The following is a 20,781-nucleotide window of genomic DNA, read 5'->3' as shown; positions in this document are numbered from 1 at the left end:
CATTTGTACCTCCTCTGGCGCGATCACTAACCCAGAGATGCTCAACCCTCGCTTCACTTCTTGTAGAACCTGATGCTGGTCCAGGTCTTTTCCTACAATCAGCATATCATTCATATAATGGTAACATAAAACATGAGGGTATTTTTTGCACAGAGGTGCCAGCGCCCAGGCAACATAAGTTTGACAAATAGTTGTCGAGTTCTTCATTCCCTGAGGTAAAACAGTCCATTGATATCGTTTTGCTGGCTCTTGTTTGTTAATAGATGGTACTGTAAAAGAAAACTTCTCACTGTCATCCTCATGTAGAAGAATTGTGAAAAAACAGTCCTTTAGGTCAATCACCAATAGGGGCCATTCTTTTGGAAGCATTGCAGGAGAGGGTAATCCTGGCTGTAAAGCATCCATATCCTGCATCACTGCATTAACAGCATTTCCTTCCATCTTCTAGTTGTGCCCATCCTTTAGGAGGGACTTTTATCCCTAGGTCTGTCATTAATTCCTGATCTAATTTGGAATATTTAACATCTTCTTGATCATCCGGTTTGCTGTTTTTGTTAGTTGAGATTAAAGTTGAAATTTGGACTTCACATTCTCTTTCTGCTGCCCACTTAGCCTCAATATCAACCAATCTGTTATCTTTTTCTGGATCAGTGTTACCTCTCATATGTCTATGGCAATTCATAATAGCAACTTTGGCTGGTAATCACACAGCTTCCAGAAGATTAAGTATTTTGTCTGCGTGTTTAATTTGTTTTCCTTGACTGGTGAGAAGTCCACATTCCTTACAGATTGCTCCATGGACATGTACAACTCCAAAAGCATACTTAGAATCTTTCCGTATATTTATCTTTTTCCCTTTTGCCAGTTCTAATGCTCTGGTTAGGGCAATGATTTCTGCCTTCTGAGCAGATGTTCCAACAGGTAAAGGTGCAGATATGATTACCTTGTAAGTGGTGGCTATTGCATATCCAGCTTTACAAGTACCTTGTTGGACAAAACTGCTACCATCTGTGAACTAGGAATCATGAGCATCATCCAAAGGCTCCTCCTTTAGGTCTGGTCTGCTGGAATATACAACCTTGATCATTTCTAGGCAACTGTGGGTCAATGACGCAGTAGTTGTTTCACTGAGGAAAGAGGCTAGATTTACAGTGTTGACAGAGACCAGCTCTTTCCAGGACGATGAAGGACAGGCGGACCACTGCTCTTGAGGCAAGTGATAGTTTATTACTTCTTCCTAGGCTCTTTTTATAGTCAGTACATATCGCAAAGATCATCAGTTCACATCGACAAACAATATGAATATGTGCAGTTTCTATATGCTACAGAACAATCAAGTATTATCTACAAAATTTATGATGTTGTTTACTACATACTTTTAGTGCAAGTTCCGTGACTGCAAAACATCTGGTATTGTTATTTGTCGCGTACTCTAAACACAGGATGTACCTGATTAGACCAAGAGCTTTGTTCCCATGAAACCAACCCTTTCAGGCAGGTTCTTAGAAAAGATTAACCCTTACCAGGCAAATCCTTTCGAGGGCCATTCTACCCTTTCAGGCAGAGTGGTCTCATCATTTCACCCTTTTTCTTTTATTGCGTGTGAATTGTAGCAGGAACATGTTGTGTAGTCATTAGTTGTAATTTTTTAATTTTTATACTTGTTTGTTTTAACATATCATATATTGTACAGAACATGCAAGGCAACGCTACAATCAACACCACTATACATAAAGCTGCTCCTATAAGGCCATAGATTCCTTTATAAAATGAAGATAAGGATGGAAAAGAGGCTTTTAAAACACTAACAAAATCATGAGCACGTTGGGCAAGAGGTAACTGCAATTCTTCTATATTTTGTAAAGAGAGAATTTCTCCATGCAATTGTTTTAAGTTAATTGAAGAGTTGGCATTATTCCATATTATGCTAAGCCAATAAGCAAAGATCTGTAATGATGACCAGTAATCAAGATCATGTTGTCGTCGAGGTTGTCGTGGTGTCAACATCAGGCATTGAAACCTCTTTCGTAGCTTGCCCATCTTCGTTTTTGGCATGTCGAACGCAACGTTCTGGAATCCACCGGGGCACAGGCTCATCTGTTGGGAAAATGCAAACATATCCTCTACCCCATAATAAAACTGGGTCAGGGCCTCTCATAGATCCATCGATAGGATCTTTCCACAATACTGCAGGTTTCTGCTGAGCTGGGGATTGCCAATGACGATCAGCAGCTGAAAGGCCAGCTGCATCGAGAGTAAAAAAGTTTAAAACAAAAAGAGCATGATTTAACAAAGATAAAGGAGTATCCTTAATTCCCCATGTCCCCGTTTTTAATTTCTTTAATTGTGTTTTCAGAGTAAGATTAAAGCGTTCAATCATGCCCTGACCCTGTGGATTATAAGGAATCCCTGTTTTATGTATTATAGAAAAATGAGCACAAAATTTTGCAAATTTAGCACTAGTATATGCGGGGCCATTATCTGTCTTGATAGTCTTTGGTATACCTAATATTGAAAAGCAGTGCAATAAGTGTGAGATCACTTGTGCGGCTGATTCTCCCGATAAAGGAGTAGCTACTGCAAAATGAGAAAAGGTATCAAGGGTTACATGGATATAAGAGAGGTGGCCAAAAGAAGGATAATGAGTAACATCCATCTGCCAGAGATCATTAGGTAAAAGACCTCGAGGATTAACTCCATAATGAGGAATTGGTAAAAAAGAAACACACGAAGAACATGTTCGAACAATTTCTCTAGCTTGTTCTCGAGAGATATGGCACATACGTTGTAGAGTAGCTGCAGGTAAGTGATGCAGAGAGTGCAAACGCTGGGCTTCTGCAACAATAGCAACAGTAAAACGAGTTAACAAATCAGCCTGATTGTTGCCGTGACTCAAAGGTCCAGGTAATTTAGAGTGACTACGAATGTGTCCTACAAAAAGAGGTGCATCTCTTATTATTAAGAGAGATTGAATCAGACCAAAATATCGTTGTATAAAAGAAACTTTAGAAGCTATGACAGGAACTGTTTCTAAAAATTGTAATGAAGTGACAATGTAACGACTGTCAGAATAGATATTCAAAGGCTCAGAAAATTTCAACAGTGCTTGATAAATAGCATACAACTCAGTCATTTGTGCAGAAACATTCTCTAATTTCCAAACATATTGATCTGTAGGGGTATACAAAACTGCTTGTCCATTAGATGATCCATCTGTAAAAACAGTCAATGCTCCTGTTATAGGAGCTCCTTTAACGACCCTAGGAAAAGCTAAAGAATGATAGGTAGCAAAACTAAGAATTTTATCAGAAGGGAACTTTTGTGTTATTTCTCCAGGAAAAGCAGCTAAGGCTACAGCAAAATCGTCTACAGTGGCCATCAGCCAAGTAATTTGAGCAGGCGTATATGGAATTCCAATTACTGTTGGCTCTTTACCAAGATGAGTAATACACAACTTGCGTCCCTGTTTAATTCGTTCTGCTACCTTTTGAGGATATGAAACAAGAACACCTTTTGCAGAGTGAGATCCGTGTACCCAACATAAAACACCATCCTGATACAGGACTCCTGTAGGAGTCATTACTGTAGGCAAGATATATAAAGAGAAAGACTTTGTTATGTCTGCATATTGTAATTGAGCATTTTCTATGGCTTTTTCAACCAATCGAAGAGCTTGTTTTCCCTCTTCTGTTAACTTGCGAGGAGAAGTAGGATCAGGGTTTCCCTCAAGTATTTTAAAAAGAGGATGCAAATCGGCTGTCGTTAACTTAAGAAAAGATCTGAGCCAATTAATGTCTCCCAAAAGTTTCTGAAAATCATTCAGAGTTGTCAAAGAATTTGTTCGTATGGCAATTTTTTGTGGCATAAAAGATTTAGGATATAGTTGAAACCCCAAATATTGAAAAGGATATGATTTTTGTACCTTTTCTTGTGCTATTTTCAAACCACGTTTAGTTAACATCTGTTCAATATGAGCATAAGCATGTTGCTTCATCGATAGATGAAGCTGCTAAAAGGATATCATCCATATAATGGATACAAAGAACATCAGGAAACTGTTATCTAGTCGCTTTTATACTTTCATGAACAAATTTTTGACAAAGAGTAGGACTATTAGCCATTCCTTGAGGCAATACTTTCCATTGGTAGCGTTCCATAGGTTCACTAAAATTTATGGATGGTACGCTAAAAGCAAATCGGCATTTGTCATCTGGATGTAAGAGGATAGTGTAAAAACAATCTTTTAAGTCAATATTTATTTTTTCAAAATTCTGAGGAATGGCAATAGGGCTGGGTAAACCAGGTTGTAACGCTCCCATGGTACACATTGTTTTATTGACTTCTCTCAAATCTTGGAGAAGTCGCCATTTCCCCGATGTCTTTTTTATAACAAAAATAGGTGAGTTCCATGGCGATGTGGAAGTTTCTATGTGACCTAATTGTAATTGTTCTGCTACTAATTGACGAGCAGCTTGCAATTTTTCTTTAGTTAGAGGCCATTGATCAACCCAAACAGGATGATCTGATTTCCAACAGATTTTATCTGCATACATAGTTACTGATAAATTTATCAAACTAACTGCTAGGCGTATAGAGGTATGCGCCCATTTGCGTCAAGATATCTCGGCCCCACAAGTTAAGAGGTAAGCTTTCTAGTACATATGGTTGAATGGTACCAGAGTGTCCCTCTTTGTCTGTCCAACTTAACAACTTACAGCTTTGAAGAGGCAAATTTGCAACTCCAATTCCTTTTAGATCAGCTGAAGCATGCTGTAAAGGCCATTCTTTTGGCCATTGTTTTAAAGTCATTACCGATACATCTGCTCCGGTGTCCAAAAGTCCCGTAAAATTTCTACCATCAATTGTTAACTGAAATTCAGGTCTCTGATGATTGATGGGCTGTAAAAGATAAACGTCAGTAGATCCAAAACCGCCTGTTCCCCGAATGCGGGAATCAGATTTTCCTATAGATGAAACATAAGGAATTAAAAGCAACTGTGCAATCTTTGTTCCTGCAGGTAGATTAAAGACAGAAGTTTCAGATTGTAACATAACTTTTAACTCTCCTTCATAATCACAATCAATTAGTCCTAGTATAACTCGCAATCCTTTCATACTCAGACTACTTCGTCCCAATACCAAACCGCATGTTCCCGCAGGTAATGGGCCATATATCCCTGTTGGGATAGCTTGTGCCCCCATTTCAGGTGTTAATACGAAGTGGGAGGAGGAACACAGGTCCAGTCCGACACTGTGACTGGTGGCTCGGTGGAGTTGTGAAATGGATTGTTTAGCTGGTGCTCTGAGGTTTGCACCTGCACAGGATACATCCCCTGTTTGTTTGGGCGGGCCCGGGGCAAGCCCATTGAAAAGTTTCCCGGCTGTGTCAAAGAATTTCCATTCTTATCATATTTAGATCGGCATTCATTAGCCCAATGATTACCCTTTTTGCATTTTGGGCATAAACCTAGATTTTTTCCATTATTACTTGGAATCTTTTTATTAGGACATTGACGTACTTGATGCCCCATTTGACCGCAATGAAAACAACTACCAGGGGGGCCTGCAACTCGTCTGTTTTTCTTAAGTTGCATTGCAGCCAGAACTTGTTCAACAGGTTTACCCTGTTGTGCCGCAGCAGTAACTACACCTTGAATATATCCAGAACTAACATCAGAGCATAGTCTGTGTGGTAGTTTGAGCCTGGCTGGATGCCAGGTGCCCACCACACCGCTCTATCCCCCACCTCCTCAGCAAGCCAGGGAAGGGGAGAAAATAAGATGGGAATCTCGTGGGTTGAGATAAAAGCAGTTTAATAAATAAGCAGCAAAGCCGCGCGCGCGGGAAGCAAAGCAGAAGCAGATAAGCTGTTACTCTCTACTTCCCATCAGCAGCGATGTCCGGCCACCTCCCGAGAAGCAGGGCTTCAGTACGCGTAGCGGTTGCTTTGGGAAGGCCAGAAATGAATCTCGCCTCCCCTTCCTGCTCCTTTCCCCCAGTTTATATTACTGAGCTGACGTCATATGGTATGGAATATCTCCTTGGTCAGCCTGGGTCAGCTGTCCTGGCCATAGTCCCTCCCAAGATCATGCCCACTCACAGCTATTGGTGAAGGTGGGGGAAGGAATGCTGGAGGGACAGCCCCGATGTTGTGCAAGCGGTAGTCATAATATTGATATCAACAGTAAGCACAGCACTGCAGGAGCTGCTGTGGAAAATCACTACCGTCCCAGACCCACTACAGTCTGATATAATCATTTAACGTGGATTTATTTTTCCAAGGCCGTAATATGGATTGACAGATATTATTAGCATTTTCATATGCTAGCTCTTTAACTAAAATCATAGCTGAATCAGTGTCTTGTATGAGCCTAGCTGATGTTTGTAATAAGCGAGATACAAAATCGTGATAAGGTTCATCTGGTCCCTGTCGGACTTTTGTTAACTCTTCCCTAGATGTCCCATGTCTAGGTAATCCTTTCCAGGCTTTCAAGCCAATTTCTCGAATAGCATCATACGCCGCAGCAGGGTAAGTTAATTGTTGAGCTAAATCAACATGTTGCCCTGTTCCAGTTAACATTTCATAAGTAATTCCCTGTTGGCGAAAAAGCGGTTTTTGAGAATAATCTTGACAAGAATCCGTAAAGTCTGTAAGCCATAAGAGATATTCTCCCCCAGATAGAGTAGCTTTAGTTAAACCTTTCCAATCCCATGGAGGAAGGACTTCAGCTGCTAATGTTTCTAAAATTGCAGTAGTATATGGGGCTGTTGCTCCATACTGAGCAGTGGCAGTTTTTAATTCTTTGAGATTTTTAAACGGAATTGATGTATAAGTGGCTAAACGAACATTAGCCTGAGTCGGGTGAGGAGCATATGTTATAGGATAAGCATGTAATATTTTTGAAAAACCACTTACATCTTCACCTTGTTGTTTAGCTTGCAATAATGATAACTGCAAAGGTGAATGAGATGGTATTTGATGATAAATGTCAGGTGGAGGAGGACGCTTACCAGCCTCTATTGCGGGTAAAACAATAGGTTGCTTTAAAGTCTTTTGCTGTCGTTTTGATTTAAAAGGTACTTGGACAAATACTTCATCACTATCGTGATGATATTGAGCAGCTTCTCTTTCTAATTCAGCCTCTTCATCAGAAGATAATTCTTCTGATTTAGGTATTTCATTATTTTGTACTAATGGTCGGCATTTTTTACCTCTCACTTTAGAATACATGAGAAAAGGATTCTTAAAATCAGATTTTTGAGAATTTTCCAAACCTTCACTAATTGATGGATATTCAGGAGGAGCAGAAGGAAGGGAAGTAGAAGCAGTAGAAGCAGAAGGTTTTAAACCTGAGTCTGCTGAGCGAGATCGAGGATGTGTTTGCCGTTGCCATTTATCATATTCGGTATCGCCTTGCAAACATTCTTTAATTAAAGTCCATAAAGGGAAATCATCTATAGGAATCTTGTCAGGACCATTAGCAGCATAATAACCTTTAATATTTTCACCAACCCTATTCCAGGTTTCCAAGTTAATAGTGCCTTTATTTGGAAACCAAGGGCATACAGTATCAATAAATTCTAAAAATCCACCCACTTGTTTAGTGGTTACAGATATATTTTGGCTTTTTAGCAATGTCTTAACCATAGCTACAAACAGCTGTCTTTCCGTACTATGTACATGTCCCATTTTACACCTTAATGATTTACACCTTCCTAGTAGTTCTGCCCCCCTTTATTTCCCCTTTTCCTTACCGCGGTTCTGTTGATTCAGAGGCAGCTCACCCTGGTCAAAGGCAACCGAGCTTCCCGGGTTTCGGCACCATTTGACAGAGACCAGCTCTTTCCAGGACGATGAAGGACAGGCGGACCACTGCTCTTGAGGCAAGTGATAATTTATTACTTCTTCCTAGGCTCTTTTTATAGTCAGTACATATCGCAAAGATCATCAGTTCACATCGACAAACAATATGAATATGTGCAGTTTCTATATGCTACAGAACAATCAAGTATTATCTACAAAATTTATGATGTTGTTTACTACATACTTTTAGTGCAAGTTCCGTGACTGCAAAACATCTGGTATTGTTATTTGTCGCGTACTCTAAACACAGGATGTACCTGATTAGACCAAGAGCTTTGTTCCCATGAAACCAACCCTTTCAGGCAGGTTCTTAGAAAAGATTAACCCTTACCAGGCAAATCCTTTCGAGGGCCATTCTACCCTTTCAGGCAGAGTGGTCTCATCACAGTGTTAGTGACTTCTAGTGAAACATCATCAGATTCCACCAGGATAGCTTGATATTTCTAAAATCTGGATGGGAAAGCCAGTGATTTCCTTTTTGCTCCAGAATAGCCGATACGGTGTGAGAGACCATCACTGTCATCTTTTGGCCTAGAGTAAAGTTTCAAGCTTCCTCAATGTTCAGTATTACTATAGCCACAGCTCGTAAACATCCTGGCCAGCCTTTGCTTACTTCATCTAGCTGTTTGGATAAGTAAGCCACAGCTCTTTTATGAGGCCCTAGACGTTGGGCCAAAACTCCCAAGGCAATGCCTTGTTTTTCATGAGAAAAGAGCCAGAAGGGTTTTGTAATATCTGTCAATCCCAAGGCTGGGGCTCTCATGAGTTCCTTTTTCAGAACATCAAAAGCATTTTGAGCCTCTTTTGTCCATACCAATTTGGCAGGACTATTTTTCAAAAGTTCATAGAGAGGCTTTACTATTATCCCATAGTTATAGATCCACAGCTGGCACCAACATGTCATTCTCAGGAAGGTTTTGAGTTCCCTTCACCGTTCCAGGTAGTGGAGTCTTACAAATAGCCTCCTTTCACTCAGGTCCCAATTCTCGTTGTCCTCCAGAGACTTCATATCCCAGGTAGGTCACTCGCCACTGAACCATCTGGGCCTTCTGTTGAGAAACTCAGTAGCCATTTAGTCCAAGAAAATTTAATAGGCTTTGTTCTGGTTTAACAAGGAGCAGCTTTTGGCTTAGTAACAGGGGGAGCGGGTTGCAGTGAAGACCCGGTAAAGAGTTTGCGGACTCTCCCCCGGCTCCTGGGTTCAGACCCACCTCTGGCCCGGCTGGGCCAATCTGGCGCCTCGGCAATCACTATTTAGGGGACGGGAATTCGGAATGTGAGTCAGGAGGTGTAAGAGTGATACAAGATGGAGGCGACCACGCGGGCCCTTCAGCCAGAGGAGGAAAGAAGGAGAAGCAGTAGACCAGAGACCCCTCTGCAAGCCGTGGCGAGAATGCAAGCTGTGCCCCTGCAACCTATGGAGATCCATGGCAGGACTGAGAGTTACCAGCAGCTCCGTGTGAGTGAGCCCAGACGGGCGAGGGACTGTGTGGGGAGACGGCCGTGGCCCAGGCCGTGTTGGAGAGACTGCACGTCGCAGAGCAGCCCCACACGAGAGGCAGAGAGGAGCTGCAGCCTTTGGAATAAGTGGGCGTCTGAGCAGCCCGTGCAGGTCTGCCATGCGTGTGAGTTACCCCACGGACTTGCAGGGAGGATGGGTGCAGAGTCCACCTGTCCTGAGGAGGGACAAAAGGCAGAAGCTATCGGGAACAGACTAACTGAAACCCCCACTGCCTGCCCCCCCGAACCGTTTGGGGGGGGGGCAAGGTAAAAACACCGGGATCAGGGCTCTGAGCCCGGGAAGAGGGGAGGTGTGGCAAGAAGGTGTTCTTAAAAAGGCTGGTTGGACTCTTCATTGATGTATTACTCTGTGTTGTTTCATTTTGGTTATGTTTTGGGTTTTTGGGGGTATGTTTTAGTTGATGTTGCATTAAATTGGGTTTTTTTTCTGTTTTCTTCCCCAAACCGAGTGGCCTGGTCTGTTTTGTCCTGAACCTTAAGCGGCAATTAAGCTCTCCCTGCCCTTGAGCAATTCTCAGCCTCTTCGGTACTCGAGGCTAATCGTGGTCTTTGTTCCCTGATGGGCCTAAACCAGGACAGGCTTACAATCCACTGGATACAGTCTGATTTTGTTTCAGTTGCTATCAGCAAGTCATCTACATATTGCAGGAGAGTTCCTTCCTTAGAGGGAGCTTCCCAACTTTCTAATTCTCGTGCCAACTGATTTCTAAAGATTGTTGGGCTATTTTTTTTTTTTAAATCCTTGAGGTAACACCCTCCAGGTAAGCTGGGTTTTCTGTCCAGAAGTAGGACTTTCCCACTCAAATGCAAGCAACTTTTGACTTTCTTTGGCTAAAAGCAGGCAGAAGAAAGCATCTTTCAAATCTAACACTGTAAACCAGATCTGATTCTCCCTAAGTTTTGTAAGCAGGGTGTAAGGGTTATGTACCACCGGATGTATGTCTTTAGCAATATTGTTTATTGCTCTGAGATCTTGCACGACTCGGTAAGATCCGTCAGGTTTCTTAACCGGTAAAATAGGAGTATTAAATTCTGATTGGCATTCTACCAAGAGTCCATGTTTTATAAAATAGTTAATTGGATTTTCAATTCTTTTTTGATCTTCCAATATCAATGGATACTGTTTCTTTCTGACAGGGGTGGCACCTTCCTTAAGTTTGATCACTATCAGGGTAGCATTTTTACTCCTTCCTGGAATTCCTGAAGCACATACTCCTGGATATACCTGATTGACAATTTCTTTGAAGACTGTTGTTACTTCAGTAGTTTTAGCAGGAGTTATTTTATCTAAGCTCAGGATATCAATTAGTTGATTTTCTTTTACTTTAAATAATATCTCCCCTTGTTTAAATTCTATTTTGGCTTCCAATTGTTCTAATAAATCTTGTCCCAGCAGGGATTTAGGAGTGTCTGCAACATATAAAAATTTGTGTATTCCAATTTGTTTCCTCAATTTGTATTTCAGAGGTTCACAAAAGAATGCCCTTTTCTGTTGGCCAGTTGCCCCCACTATGTCCACAAAGTCTTTGCTTATGGGCAATAATTCAAAACAGAAAAGAGCACCAGTATCAATTAAAATCTAACCCCACTTTTTCCTCCAGTGGATCCACCAAGGTAGATTCCTGAGTCCCTGCCAATTAACTTCAGTAGAGACTATCCTTCTAGGGTCCTGTAAAAGCTTTGGACATTCCCTCTTCCAATGCTCCTCCTGTTTACAGCACAAACACTGATTCGGTCCTATCCTGCCACAAAACTCTCTTTTACTCTCTTTTCATGAAACCTCCCTCCATTATTTCCACTATACCTTCTCGTACTATTTTCACCATTTCCAACTCCCCTTCATCCTTCTTCTCCGATTTCTTTCCAATCCAATGCAGACACTACTGCTCCTGTCAGCTTCTTTGTTTCCACTTCTCCTCTGTTATTCCATCCTAACCTGTCCCAAAACTCTTCTTTGTCACTTCCACAAACCCTCCTATACCACTTTCAGCTCCCTCTTTTTCTCTGCTTTTTTTCGAACCAGTACAGCCATTACCACTCTCATCATATTCTCCATACAGTGCTCCTCTATGTTACAAGCAGTAATTCACAATTAACTCAGCTCCTTCTGCCCTTTAGAGCCCTTGCACTTAATTTCCACAAACAACTAACTTCCGTCTCGCTCAGACCAAATTCACTACTCTAAACTCCTTAAAAATCACCTTTGATCCTGGGTTTCCACCCACACAAAGCTTATCCAGTTTAAACAACACAGGGCAGCAGCAGGCAGCTCTCCGGACAGCATTTGTAAATATAACAATCGCATTCTCTGGTTAGATTGTAATTATTTTTGCATCAGTTAAACTCCCTTGCTTTCCAATCAACCTCAGACAATTCTGGGTGGTTGTGAGCGGCTGGGCTTAACTCCTGAGTGATGTCCAATTAAACAAATTATTGTATTTAGGAGTAGAATTTAGACTCAAACGCTGTTTTTGCTTAAAATTCTTTGGGACAACAATATTTCATGCTCATCATTACACAGATAACAAGGAACTAATATCAGTGGTGATAAGAAACAATTTTAGTATTATCATTCGCTTTTGTCCTTCTCTGGTCGTATCCCTCACGGAATACTGGAACTGCAGATCAGGACTCTGCACTTGCTTCGTGCTTATTTGCACGTCTCAGTCACACACATACACACACCATCAACAAAATTTATTTACTTCACAAATATATTGGCAACCAAAAATATGTAAAGGGATAGGCAAAACTCAGAAATCCTTATTACAAATTCCAGGTCTATATTAGCCAGATTTCGGTGAGTTAACTAGACCGAGCAGTTACTGTGTAGCAGTAACTGGACAGTGCAATCAGCTCATTTTGTTAATTCCCAGTTAAAGGGGGTCTTTTTGTGTGTGGACGTCTCCCACAACTTACAGGTCCCACACAGGACATCTCCCAACGAATTATGGATCCCCCTTCCGATGACCAGTCCTGGTCCCAAGTGGGACTCTAACCCACACAAAATAAAGAATACCTTTATTTCTCATGATGGTCCTTGTCTGCTCTCGCAGTGATCTGGCAGGGCGAGGAGGCCCTCCAGGAAATCCTAGGATGCACCTAGAGAGTCCTGTTCCTTAGCAGGTCCTGCAGTCGAGTAGAGAGGGTCCCATCTGGGGTGCCAAATTGATGCCGTTAAGAAGCCAGTCAGGACTCAATAGCCAATGTGACTATTAAGCAAGTATTCTTTATTGCAGTGCTGGGGAACACGGGGGATTTCTCCACCAAACATGCCCACCTCAGCCTTTGGATTTTCAGTTTATATTTACAGCAAACATAAATATTCATTACATTTCCAGGAAAGGGCCCACCCATAGTCCTCTCTTGGTCCACACAAGTTACGCCTCCATCACGCTTCTTTTGGTGTCCTCTTGCTTCCTTCAGTGGTCATTAAGGATCGCTGTTGGATTAAGATCCAAACTTTCCTTGCGATGTATCTTTACCCCTTGGACAGGATGAAAACTGGCCTAAAAGCTCTGTCATCCCAGATAATAGTTCCTTTTAGGGCTAGGCAGGTCTTGTAATTGTCAGTGGTATACAATGTCCAAATGTCCAAGTGTAGAACTAACATAATAGCTTTGTCATCCTTAGATATTAATTTTGTTTAGGAACACACCAGCCTTGAAACTATCAGCGCTTAAGCAATAGTTATGTTACAAGAAATAGCTGTGTCATTCTAATAGCTCTGTTTGTGGGCTTGCAAGGCTAGCAATTTCATAAAACTATATGTATGATTTTCTAACTAATATTTTAAGTTTTAATAAGCAAGCTTCCATAACTTAAACTTACCTATCTACCTATGAATCACTTGTATATGCCTAACGCCCCAAAAGCCCTTTTGGGAAGAGATTTGCTGGAACAGTTGGAAGCTACAATTAAATTTTAAAAAGGTCACATTAGCTTGTAGGTGAATGATCAAAATTATATACAAATAATGAGCATGTTATTAACTAATATTAATACAGAAGGTAACATTACCGACGACATCATGAACCAAGTATATCCGGGAGTATGGGCTATGGATGTACCCAGAAGGGTGAAAAATGCCCCATCAGTGGAGGTAAAACTTGAAGAAGGACAAGAGCTGGTAAGAATTAAACAGTATCCCTTAAGGAGGGAGGACAGGGAGGGGATTCAACAGATAATAGAAAAATTCTTGCAAGTGAGTCTAACTTTATCACTCCCATATTACCAGTCCACAAACCAGATGGGTCTTATTGGATAGTCCAAGATTTGTGGGCTGTCAATAGAATAACTGAGGACCTCTACCCCATGGTAGCAAATCCTTATACCTTGTTAACTGTGCTAATACCAGACTTAACTTGGTTTACTGTTCTAGATTTGAAGGATGCCTTCTTTTGCCTCCCTCTCCATGAAGCCAGCCAAAAAGTATTTGCATTTGAATAGGAAAGTCCTGAAATTGGATGTAAAACTCAGCTTACTTGGATGGTGCTGTCTCAAGGATTCAAAAATAGCCCCACCATATTTGGTAACTAGTTAGCCAAAGATCTCGAATCATGGGAAGCTCCACCTGAAGATGGAGAACTGCTGCAATATGTAGATCACATATTAATTTCTACCAAAATGAAGGATGCCTGTCTAATCTGGACGGTGAGTCTTTTAAATTTTTCGGGGCTCCAGGGGTATCAAGTGCAGGGACCACCTCACGGAACGGGATTCATGGGCTATACATCAGATCAATATGATCAATGCAGAAGCTGTTTATTTTAGCATTCAATCACATTGTATATGTTATTCATTTCTAAATACATGATGTAATCTATTATGATTTGATAGCTCAGTCTATCGTGCTCTGTTCACACGCCTAATAGCAAAATGTGATTTGTTAAGCTTAACTATGACCATATCTTGATAGTAGCAATTTCTACATTCCTTTACCTAATTCCTTCTTTATCTAATTTCTATTCTAAGCTTACACAGTTTCTTTCCCACACACAGCTGTCTTCATATCTACATTCTAATAAGCAACTCATCCTTGACTATTCTTTAGGCCCATTGTTCACTGAATGATATAGCCAAAGTCTGAGGCCTGCATCTGAGGCCTGTGTCTGAGCCTAATGCAGCTTACGGTCTCATATAACCAAAGTCTGGGTGGGCCACATGTCCATTTTCCTTCAGATACATTGCTACAATGGAGTATCCAAGAAAAAGGCTCAGACAATCCAACAGAAAGTGACCTATTTGGGTCATGAAATTAGTGTGAGAAAAAGAATATTGGGACAAGCTAGGAAAGAAGCTATCTGTCAAACACCCAGACCACAAACGGTAAAGAAACTGTGAACCTTTTTGGGAATGACTGGGTAGTGTCGATTGTGGATCTATAATTATGGACTGTTGGTTAAGTCTTTATATGCGATGATAAGCACAGAGCAAAAACATCTGCAATGGAATAAAGAAGCTGCACAGGCCTTTGATCAGCTAAAGAAGGCTCTGATGTCTGCCTCAGCCCTAGGACTTCCAGATGTGAGTAAACCATTTTTTCTGTTCTCTCATGGAAAGCAGGGGATTGCCTTGGGAATATTGGCCCAGGATTTGGGCCCATATTGTCAGGTGGTCACTTATTTTTCCAAAAAGCTGGATGCCACCGCAAAAGGTTGGCCTGGATGTTTACAGGCAGTTGCAGCTGTTGTGATAAACATTCAAGAAGCCCAGAAATTTACCCTGGGTCAGAAGATAATGGTGTCTCACACAGTATCCACAGTTTTAAGAAGCAAAAGGGAAACATCGGCTCTCTCCCCAAAGGTTCTTAAAATATCAAGCCATAAAAGTGGAACAGGATGATGTGGAAATTATGGTCACTAACATTGTCAATCCAACTTCATTCCTTAGCGGAAACTCAGGGGAACCAGTGCATCATGATTGCTTGGAGACCATCAAAGCAGTATAATTCAAGTCGCCTGGACCTGAAGGAGAGTCCTCTGGACAATGTGGAAAACTGGCTTACAGATGGGAGCAGCTATATCCTACAAGGGAGAAGATATGCAGGGTATGCAGTCACGACCAGTCAAGAGGTGATAGAATCGGGATCACTACCTACAGGAACCTACGCAAGTCAGAAGAGAGCAGACAGGCGGTAATTGCAGCGCTCCTCTGAGAATAGCTCTCCCTTGCGACCGGGCCTCAGGGAAGAAAACTACATCTACCAAGAGCCTTTGCGCATCCAGCGCACGCGCACATGATTCGCGCCTCGCGTGACAGCATCAAGAGCATTTTTCTGGGGGTGGGGTGAAGGAGGCGTAGTTATGGGCTGGACTACAGCTCGTAGCAGTCTTCTCATCTAATCTTGCGTGTGTGTATGGTTTCCTCTTCGGCTGCACACTGCTGTAGTCGCCGTAGGTGTGTGGGGGGAAAGGAAGGAGCGAGTGAGTGTTGCGGTAAGGAGGGTGTGAGAGTTGAGGGTTCAGCCGTTGTTGTCGCTGCTAGCTTGGACTCATGATTCCTATATGCCCGGTAGTTTCGTTCACCTATGGTGAGTAATGGCGCTCAATGTTTATGTGTGTCCGTGCGCGCGGGAGTCGGTGGTGAGGGGATGCGTCCTGTTGCCGGGCAGAGAGGGGGAGTGGGGGGGTGTCCTGAGGCACCGTGTCTGATCTTGCGCTCTTGCCCTCTTTCTGTTTCTTGTTTGTCCTCCCTCTCCCCTCGCCGGGCCTCTTGTTATGGCCCCGACCACTGTTGCCGCCGCCTCATGGTTATCGTCGCCACAGTCCCTAGCCGGCTGGGAGAAGATGCCAAAATGGCCACCGGCAACTACTTTGGTTTCACCCATAGCGGTGCTCCTGCCCAATATAGGTAACTGCTGCGACCCCTCCTTGTCCTGCCTCACCGCTCCTTTTGTCCAGACGTAGAGCCATCTTTTCCCTCTTTGCCTCCGGTCCCGTGTTCGCGGTCTCCTTGTCCACTCGGGGGTCAGTGCTCGGGACTGCTCCCATCCCCTGCCCCACATGAGGGCTTCTCCACCGAGCTCCTCAGAGATGGTTGTGTTTAAGACCCTTCTGCTTGTTTGCCTCGCCTGCGGATGTGTTTCCTTACCTTCCTGGCAAGGGCCTTCCTGTATTCCCAGTGATGTGAGGGTGGGGAAGTGGAGCTGGGCAACACAGAGGAGGATAATTAGCGGCAGCATCGGGTCCTAAGGCCCTCAAATTAAAATGGCTACTTGTGGTCAACAACACCAGCTAGTTATACTCTGCTACCTTCGGGTCTTTTTTTCCTTTAGCTTGAGGGAAGATGGGGCTTGCTCCCCAAGTCTTTACCTCCCTCTATATCAGCGTGGGAGGACAGAATCATTTTTTTAACATAGGTTAAAATTACACCAACTCAACCTATAGGAGACTGGATGAGCTGAAGCATTAGAAAACACAGGGGACTGTCTCATTCCACTCAAGCAATGTTATAGTTAATGTCTCGGAAACTAGAGTAGGTACTTTTGGGGCCAGATACCTTTTAGAAAGATATCTTAATTAGATATCTAAGACTAGGAGCAGGTCTTATATCACAACAGCTCAGGGACCTGAAACTACATCTTGTATAGATATACTGCCTTAAATCTTTGTATCTTTATGCATTCAAACTGTATATCAGAGTGTTAAGAAGTAATAAATAGCACTTTATCTGAAATCAAATTACATAATTTATCAAAACCCAGATACAATCAGGAACTTCTTTGCATTTTTGGCTTGTATTGGGAGTAGCACCTTGAAGTCTGTATTTGAATCTACGTTATTTGTTTCCTAAATATGTAATGAAGACCATTGACTCCTAATTCTTGGTTAAAGGAAAAAACAGAAGAATAAAGTGAATATGAGGGGTTAATAACAAATTAATGCAGATGTTTGATGAGCTAGTTAACAGTAACAAAATTACATACCTGACCTAGTTTCAGGAATATACTGTTTTATTTGGGGGTCTTGGAATGGCTCCCAATCTCGTCTTATTTGTTCTTTCCTGGCAATAGACATGAAGAACATTAACTATTATACATTGGAGTAAATAAGAACTAAAGGAGAGAAGTTTAGCTCATCTCTTGTTCTTTTAAGATTGAGTGCTCACATTATGTTTATGTTGTACTTCATGGTTATAGTGAAATTTGAAACTGAGTTGTCATGAGGTAATGAGTTTCGAATTGGCAGAGAGGATTTTTTTTGATGAGTAAATAATCTACAAGTGAATAATAAACTGAGATCTGTGTATCTGCAGTTTTGAAGTGGAGATGATTTTTAAAGATATTATTTCTTTTATTGTGGAGCTGAGGTGATTTTATAGACTTCAGAACCTGAACAACTCATTTGAAATTTCCTTCTGAACTGCAGTATAAAAACATATAATTGGAATGAAGTTCAGTTTCAAAACTTTTCATAGTTAATCCTAAATGTGTTCTTGAGAAAATGGAAAAACTCATTGAAATAAGGTTTTTCCTTTACTATCACAAGCATGGTATACTTCTCTGTATATCAGTAAAAGACTGCATCCTATAAGTGGTTTGTATTTTTGATACATCTGAAAGTGAAGAGACACAACAGTGTTAAAGCAGCCCTTTCATAAGAATACATTTAATATTTTGAGCAGAAAACACGGGAGTCACTTAAAATGTCTAAAAGGGAGCTTACCTTTATGAAGCAGATTTGGCAGGTCCTTAATAGCTTGTTTACCAAGTGCTACACAATGTGTATTGCACTCCAGTATATTTGAGAGATGGAGATGTCAGGAGAAGATAATAAAATATGGCAAAAAGTCCTCTAATATTGTTACTATTATTCAAAGTAACAGTTTACAGAATAACAGAATTTCTGCATCATTAAGAACTAGGATAATAGAGAATAAAAATGGATGTTTATCTGTGTAGCTAATACATAAATGAGTCTTGTAAATCTGAAAAAAAAACCCAAAAAAAACCCCACCCAAAACCATAAAACCCTACAGTTTCTGGCAACAGGGCTAATCTATTGATTTTTTTTTTTTTTTTTTAAGTGGCTCGAAATAGCAAGTTGTTTTAGGAGGGCAAAGCAGACATTTGAAACTGAAAACCTTTTTTTTTTTTAAATATATGCCATTTAGAACTCCTAGTGCTAGTTTTCTTATTGCAAGTAACAGAAACATATTAAAGACATTAGTCACATCTTTTTGGATTTTCTGAGTACAATTCACAACTGAATTAAATGTGGATGAAATGTAAGTGATCTTTTAAGCAATCAGGAGCCTAAGATGGGAAGAAGGTGGAGTCCAGGCATGCAAGTCTAATAAGAATATTTTTTCTGTGTGTTTCTGCTGTAAGAATTTTTGGGATTTTGAGGGTTTTTTTTTTAAATACACGGGTTCTGCCAAAAACACCTTTTCTTTAAAAATATTACTAAATACAAGGGAGTTATGGAAATGTCTTTTGCAAACGTAATAGTATCTATAGTTAAGATGCTTTGTTTCTGATAGTTATGTCAGAATATTGCAGTATTTAGACAAAAATATTGAAACTTCTTCCTTTTGGGTTTGAGCATAAGCATGCTGTATTTCCACTTTGACATTGAGTATGCTTACTTCAAGTGAGTTTTCATTTTTTTAATTTTTCTTTTAAAAAATAGGGGATACTACCTCCTTGATAGGCATGGAATTGGTTTTGAAGTATCTTTTAATAGTACTATGGAGATATGAAACCCTATACGGATTCTTAAATGTTATTGAAAAGCAATTCAGGAAATGTACTAAAAATTTCAGAATAATCACTCAATCTCCATTTCATGTCCTTGTTCCAGATAGTGTTATTTTGTCCAGTTTGCTTTGTTTAAAAATAACTATTGTAGGCTTTTAATCATAATGAGCAGTTATAGATCAATTAGAGACCTGGGAGTCCTGGTTGCTAATAAACTAAACATGAGCCAGCAATGTGCCCTTGTGGCTGAGAAGGCCAATGGCATCCTGGGATGCATCAAGAAGAGTGTGGCCAGCAGGTCAAGGGAGGTTCTTCTCCCCATATACTGTGCCCTGATGAGGCCTCATCTGGAGTACTGTGTCCAGTTCTGGGCTGCCCATCTCGAGGGACAGGGAACTTCTGGAGAGAGTCCAGTGCAGGGCCACCAAGATGATCAGGGGACTGGAACGTCTTTCTTATGAGGAAAGGCTGCAGGAACTGGGTGATGCTGTTTAGTCTAGAGAAGGGGAGACTGGGGGCTTATCATTAATATTTACAAATATCTAAATGGTGGTTGTCAGGAGGTTGGGGCATCATTTTTTTTCCTGTTGTATCTAGTGACAGTACAAGGGGTAATGGGAAGAAGCTGGAACACAAAAAGTTCCATTTAAACATAAGGAAAAACTCTTTCACTGTGAGAGTGATGGAGCACTGGCACAAGCTGCCCAGGGAGGTTGTGGAGTCTCCTTCTCTGGAGGTTTTCATAACCCACCTGGACACGTTCCTGTGTGACCTGATCTAGGTGGACCTGCTTTAGCAGGGGGAGTTAGACTAAATGATCTCTAAAGGTCCCTTCCAACCCCACCATTCTATGATCCTGTGGGACAATATATTAGTTTCAGTTCAAATAATTAAGCCTTTGAAGCCATTATTTTTTATTTCTGCTATTAATATTTACTCATTCTTAGTAAATAAACACATATTAATGTCCTACCCGCAAATTTAAGAGAAGCGTATTAGTCTCAGCATGTACCTGGAAGATTGCCAGAGCTCTGACTTTATGTGACTTGATCTGCTTGCTTGATCTGAAAAATGTTGTTTTGATGATTCTTGTTGTGAGGCAGTTGACTTCTGTATGAATGGGGTCAGCTTTTGAATTCAAAATTTTTATGGGAGAAGTTCCTTGTCAGAGGTATGTATTTTAAGTGTCTCTGTCTTAAATTTAAGAATTCTGAGCTAATTTTCACGAAAGTCTTTAACATCTTATTATTTTAATATGGTTTACTGAAAAACATAATGCAAGTGCAAGTTAGTAATGAGTTCTCACAGAATTTTTTTTTTTTCTTAACTTGATAGGTATGTCAGTTTTATTGGAGAACTACTAAAACACCTATTGATCATGAAAAGATCAACAGTGTAACACTTTTGTATTATTTTGAATGAAAGACTTAGGACACCACCCCCAACCCTATCCCCCCTTGCTAAGAGGAAAGTCATCACCTGCATGACACATCCACGTTCATAAAAACTTCAAAATGATTCAGCCTTTTTAATGAGAGTAGAAGAGAGGTAATAAAAGCCATTAAAGTATATGATAGCTGCTCCAGGTCTGTTTCTAAAACAGACATCTATTAATAAAATCTGGGATTTTGAAATGTTTAGGCATTAGCTTAGTATGTTGAATTAATCTCATTATTTACTTACTGTCTTTTTCCAA

The 20,781-nt window shown here is 41.0% G+C and overlaps 2 protein-coding genes across 7 annotated transcripts in view; one reads left to right on the top strand and one right to left on the bottom strand.

The window, feature by feature from the left end:
* Positions 1–5,304: 5,304 nt before the first annotated feature.
* On the bottom strand, positions 5,305–7,746 carry LOC133628475 (endogenous retrovirus group K member 10 Gag polyprotein-like). The gene has a single exon (XM_062016668.1). It carries the CDS (start codon positions 7,688–7,690, stop codon positions 6,239–6,241), a length of 1,452 nt encoding a protein of 483 aa, XP_061872652.1. The 5' UTR covers positions 7,691–7,746; the 3' UTR covers positions 5,305–6,238.
* A 7,930-nt stretch (positions 7,747–15,676) lies between these two features.
* The window catches only part of LOC133628477 (zinc finger RNA-binding protein-like), a 66,299-nt gene continuing 61,194 nt past the window's right edge, over positions 15,677–20,781 (top strand). For 5 of the 6 annotated variants that reach the window (XM_062016679.1, XM_062016674.1, XM_062016673.1 and 2 more), the window contains exons 1-2: positions 15,677–15,917; positions 16,153–16,237. In XM_062016679.1, coding sequence (XP_061872663.1) covers positions 15,881–15,917; positions 16,153–16,237 — 122 coding nt within the window. In that variant the 5' untranslated portion in view covers positions 15,677–15,880. The remainder of the gene's footprint in view (positions 15,918–16,152; positions 16,238–20,781) is intronic. The other variant, XM_062016675.1, reaches the window with a different exon arrangement.

This window comes from Colius striatus, chromosome W, assembly GCF_028858725.1.
Source record: "Colius striatus isolate bColStr4 chromosome W, bColStr4.1.hap1, whole genome shotgun sequence".
In the NCBI taxonomy this organism is placed as follows: domain Eukaryota; kingdom Metazoa; phylum Chordata; class Aves; order Coliiformes; family Coliidae; genus Colius; species Colius striatus.
The sequence above is the reverse complement of the archived record's forward strand: the minus strand, read 5'-3'. Positions and strand labels throughout refer to the sequence as shown.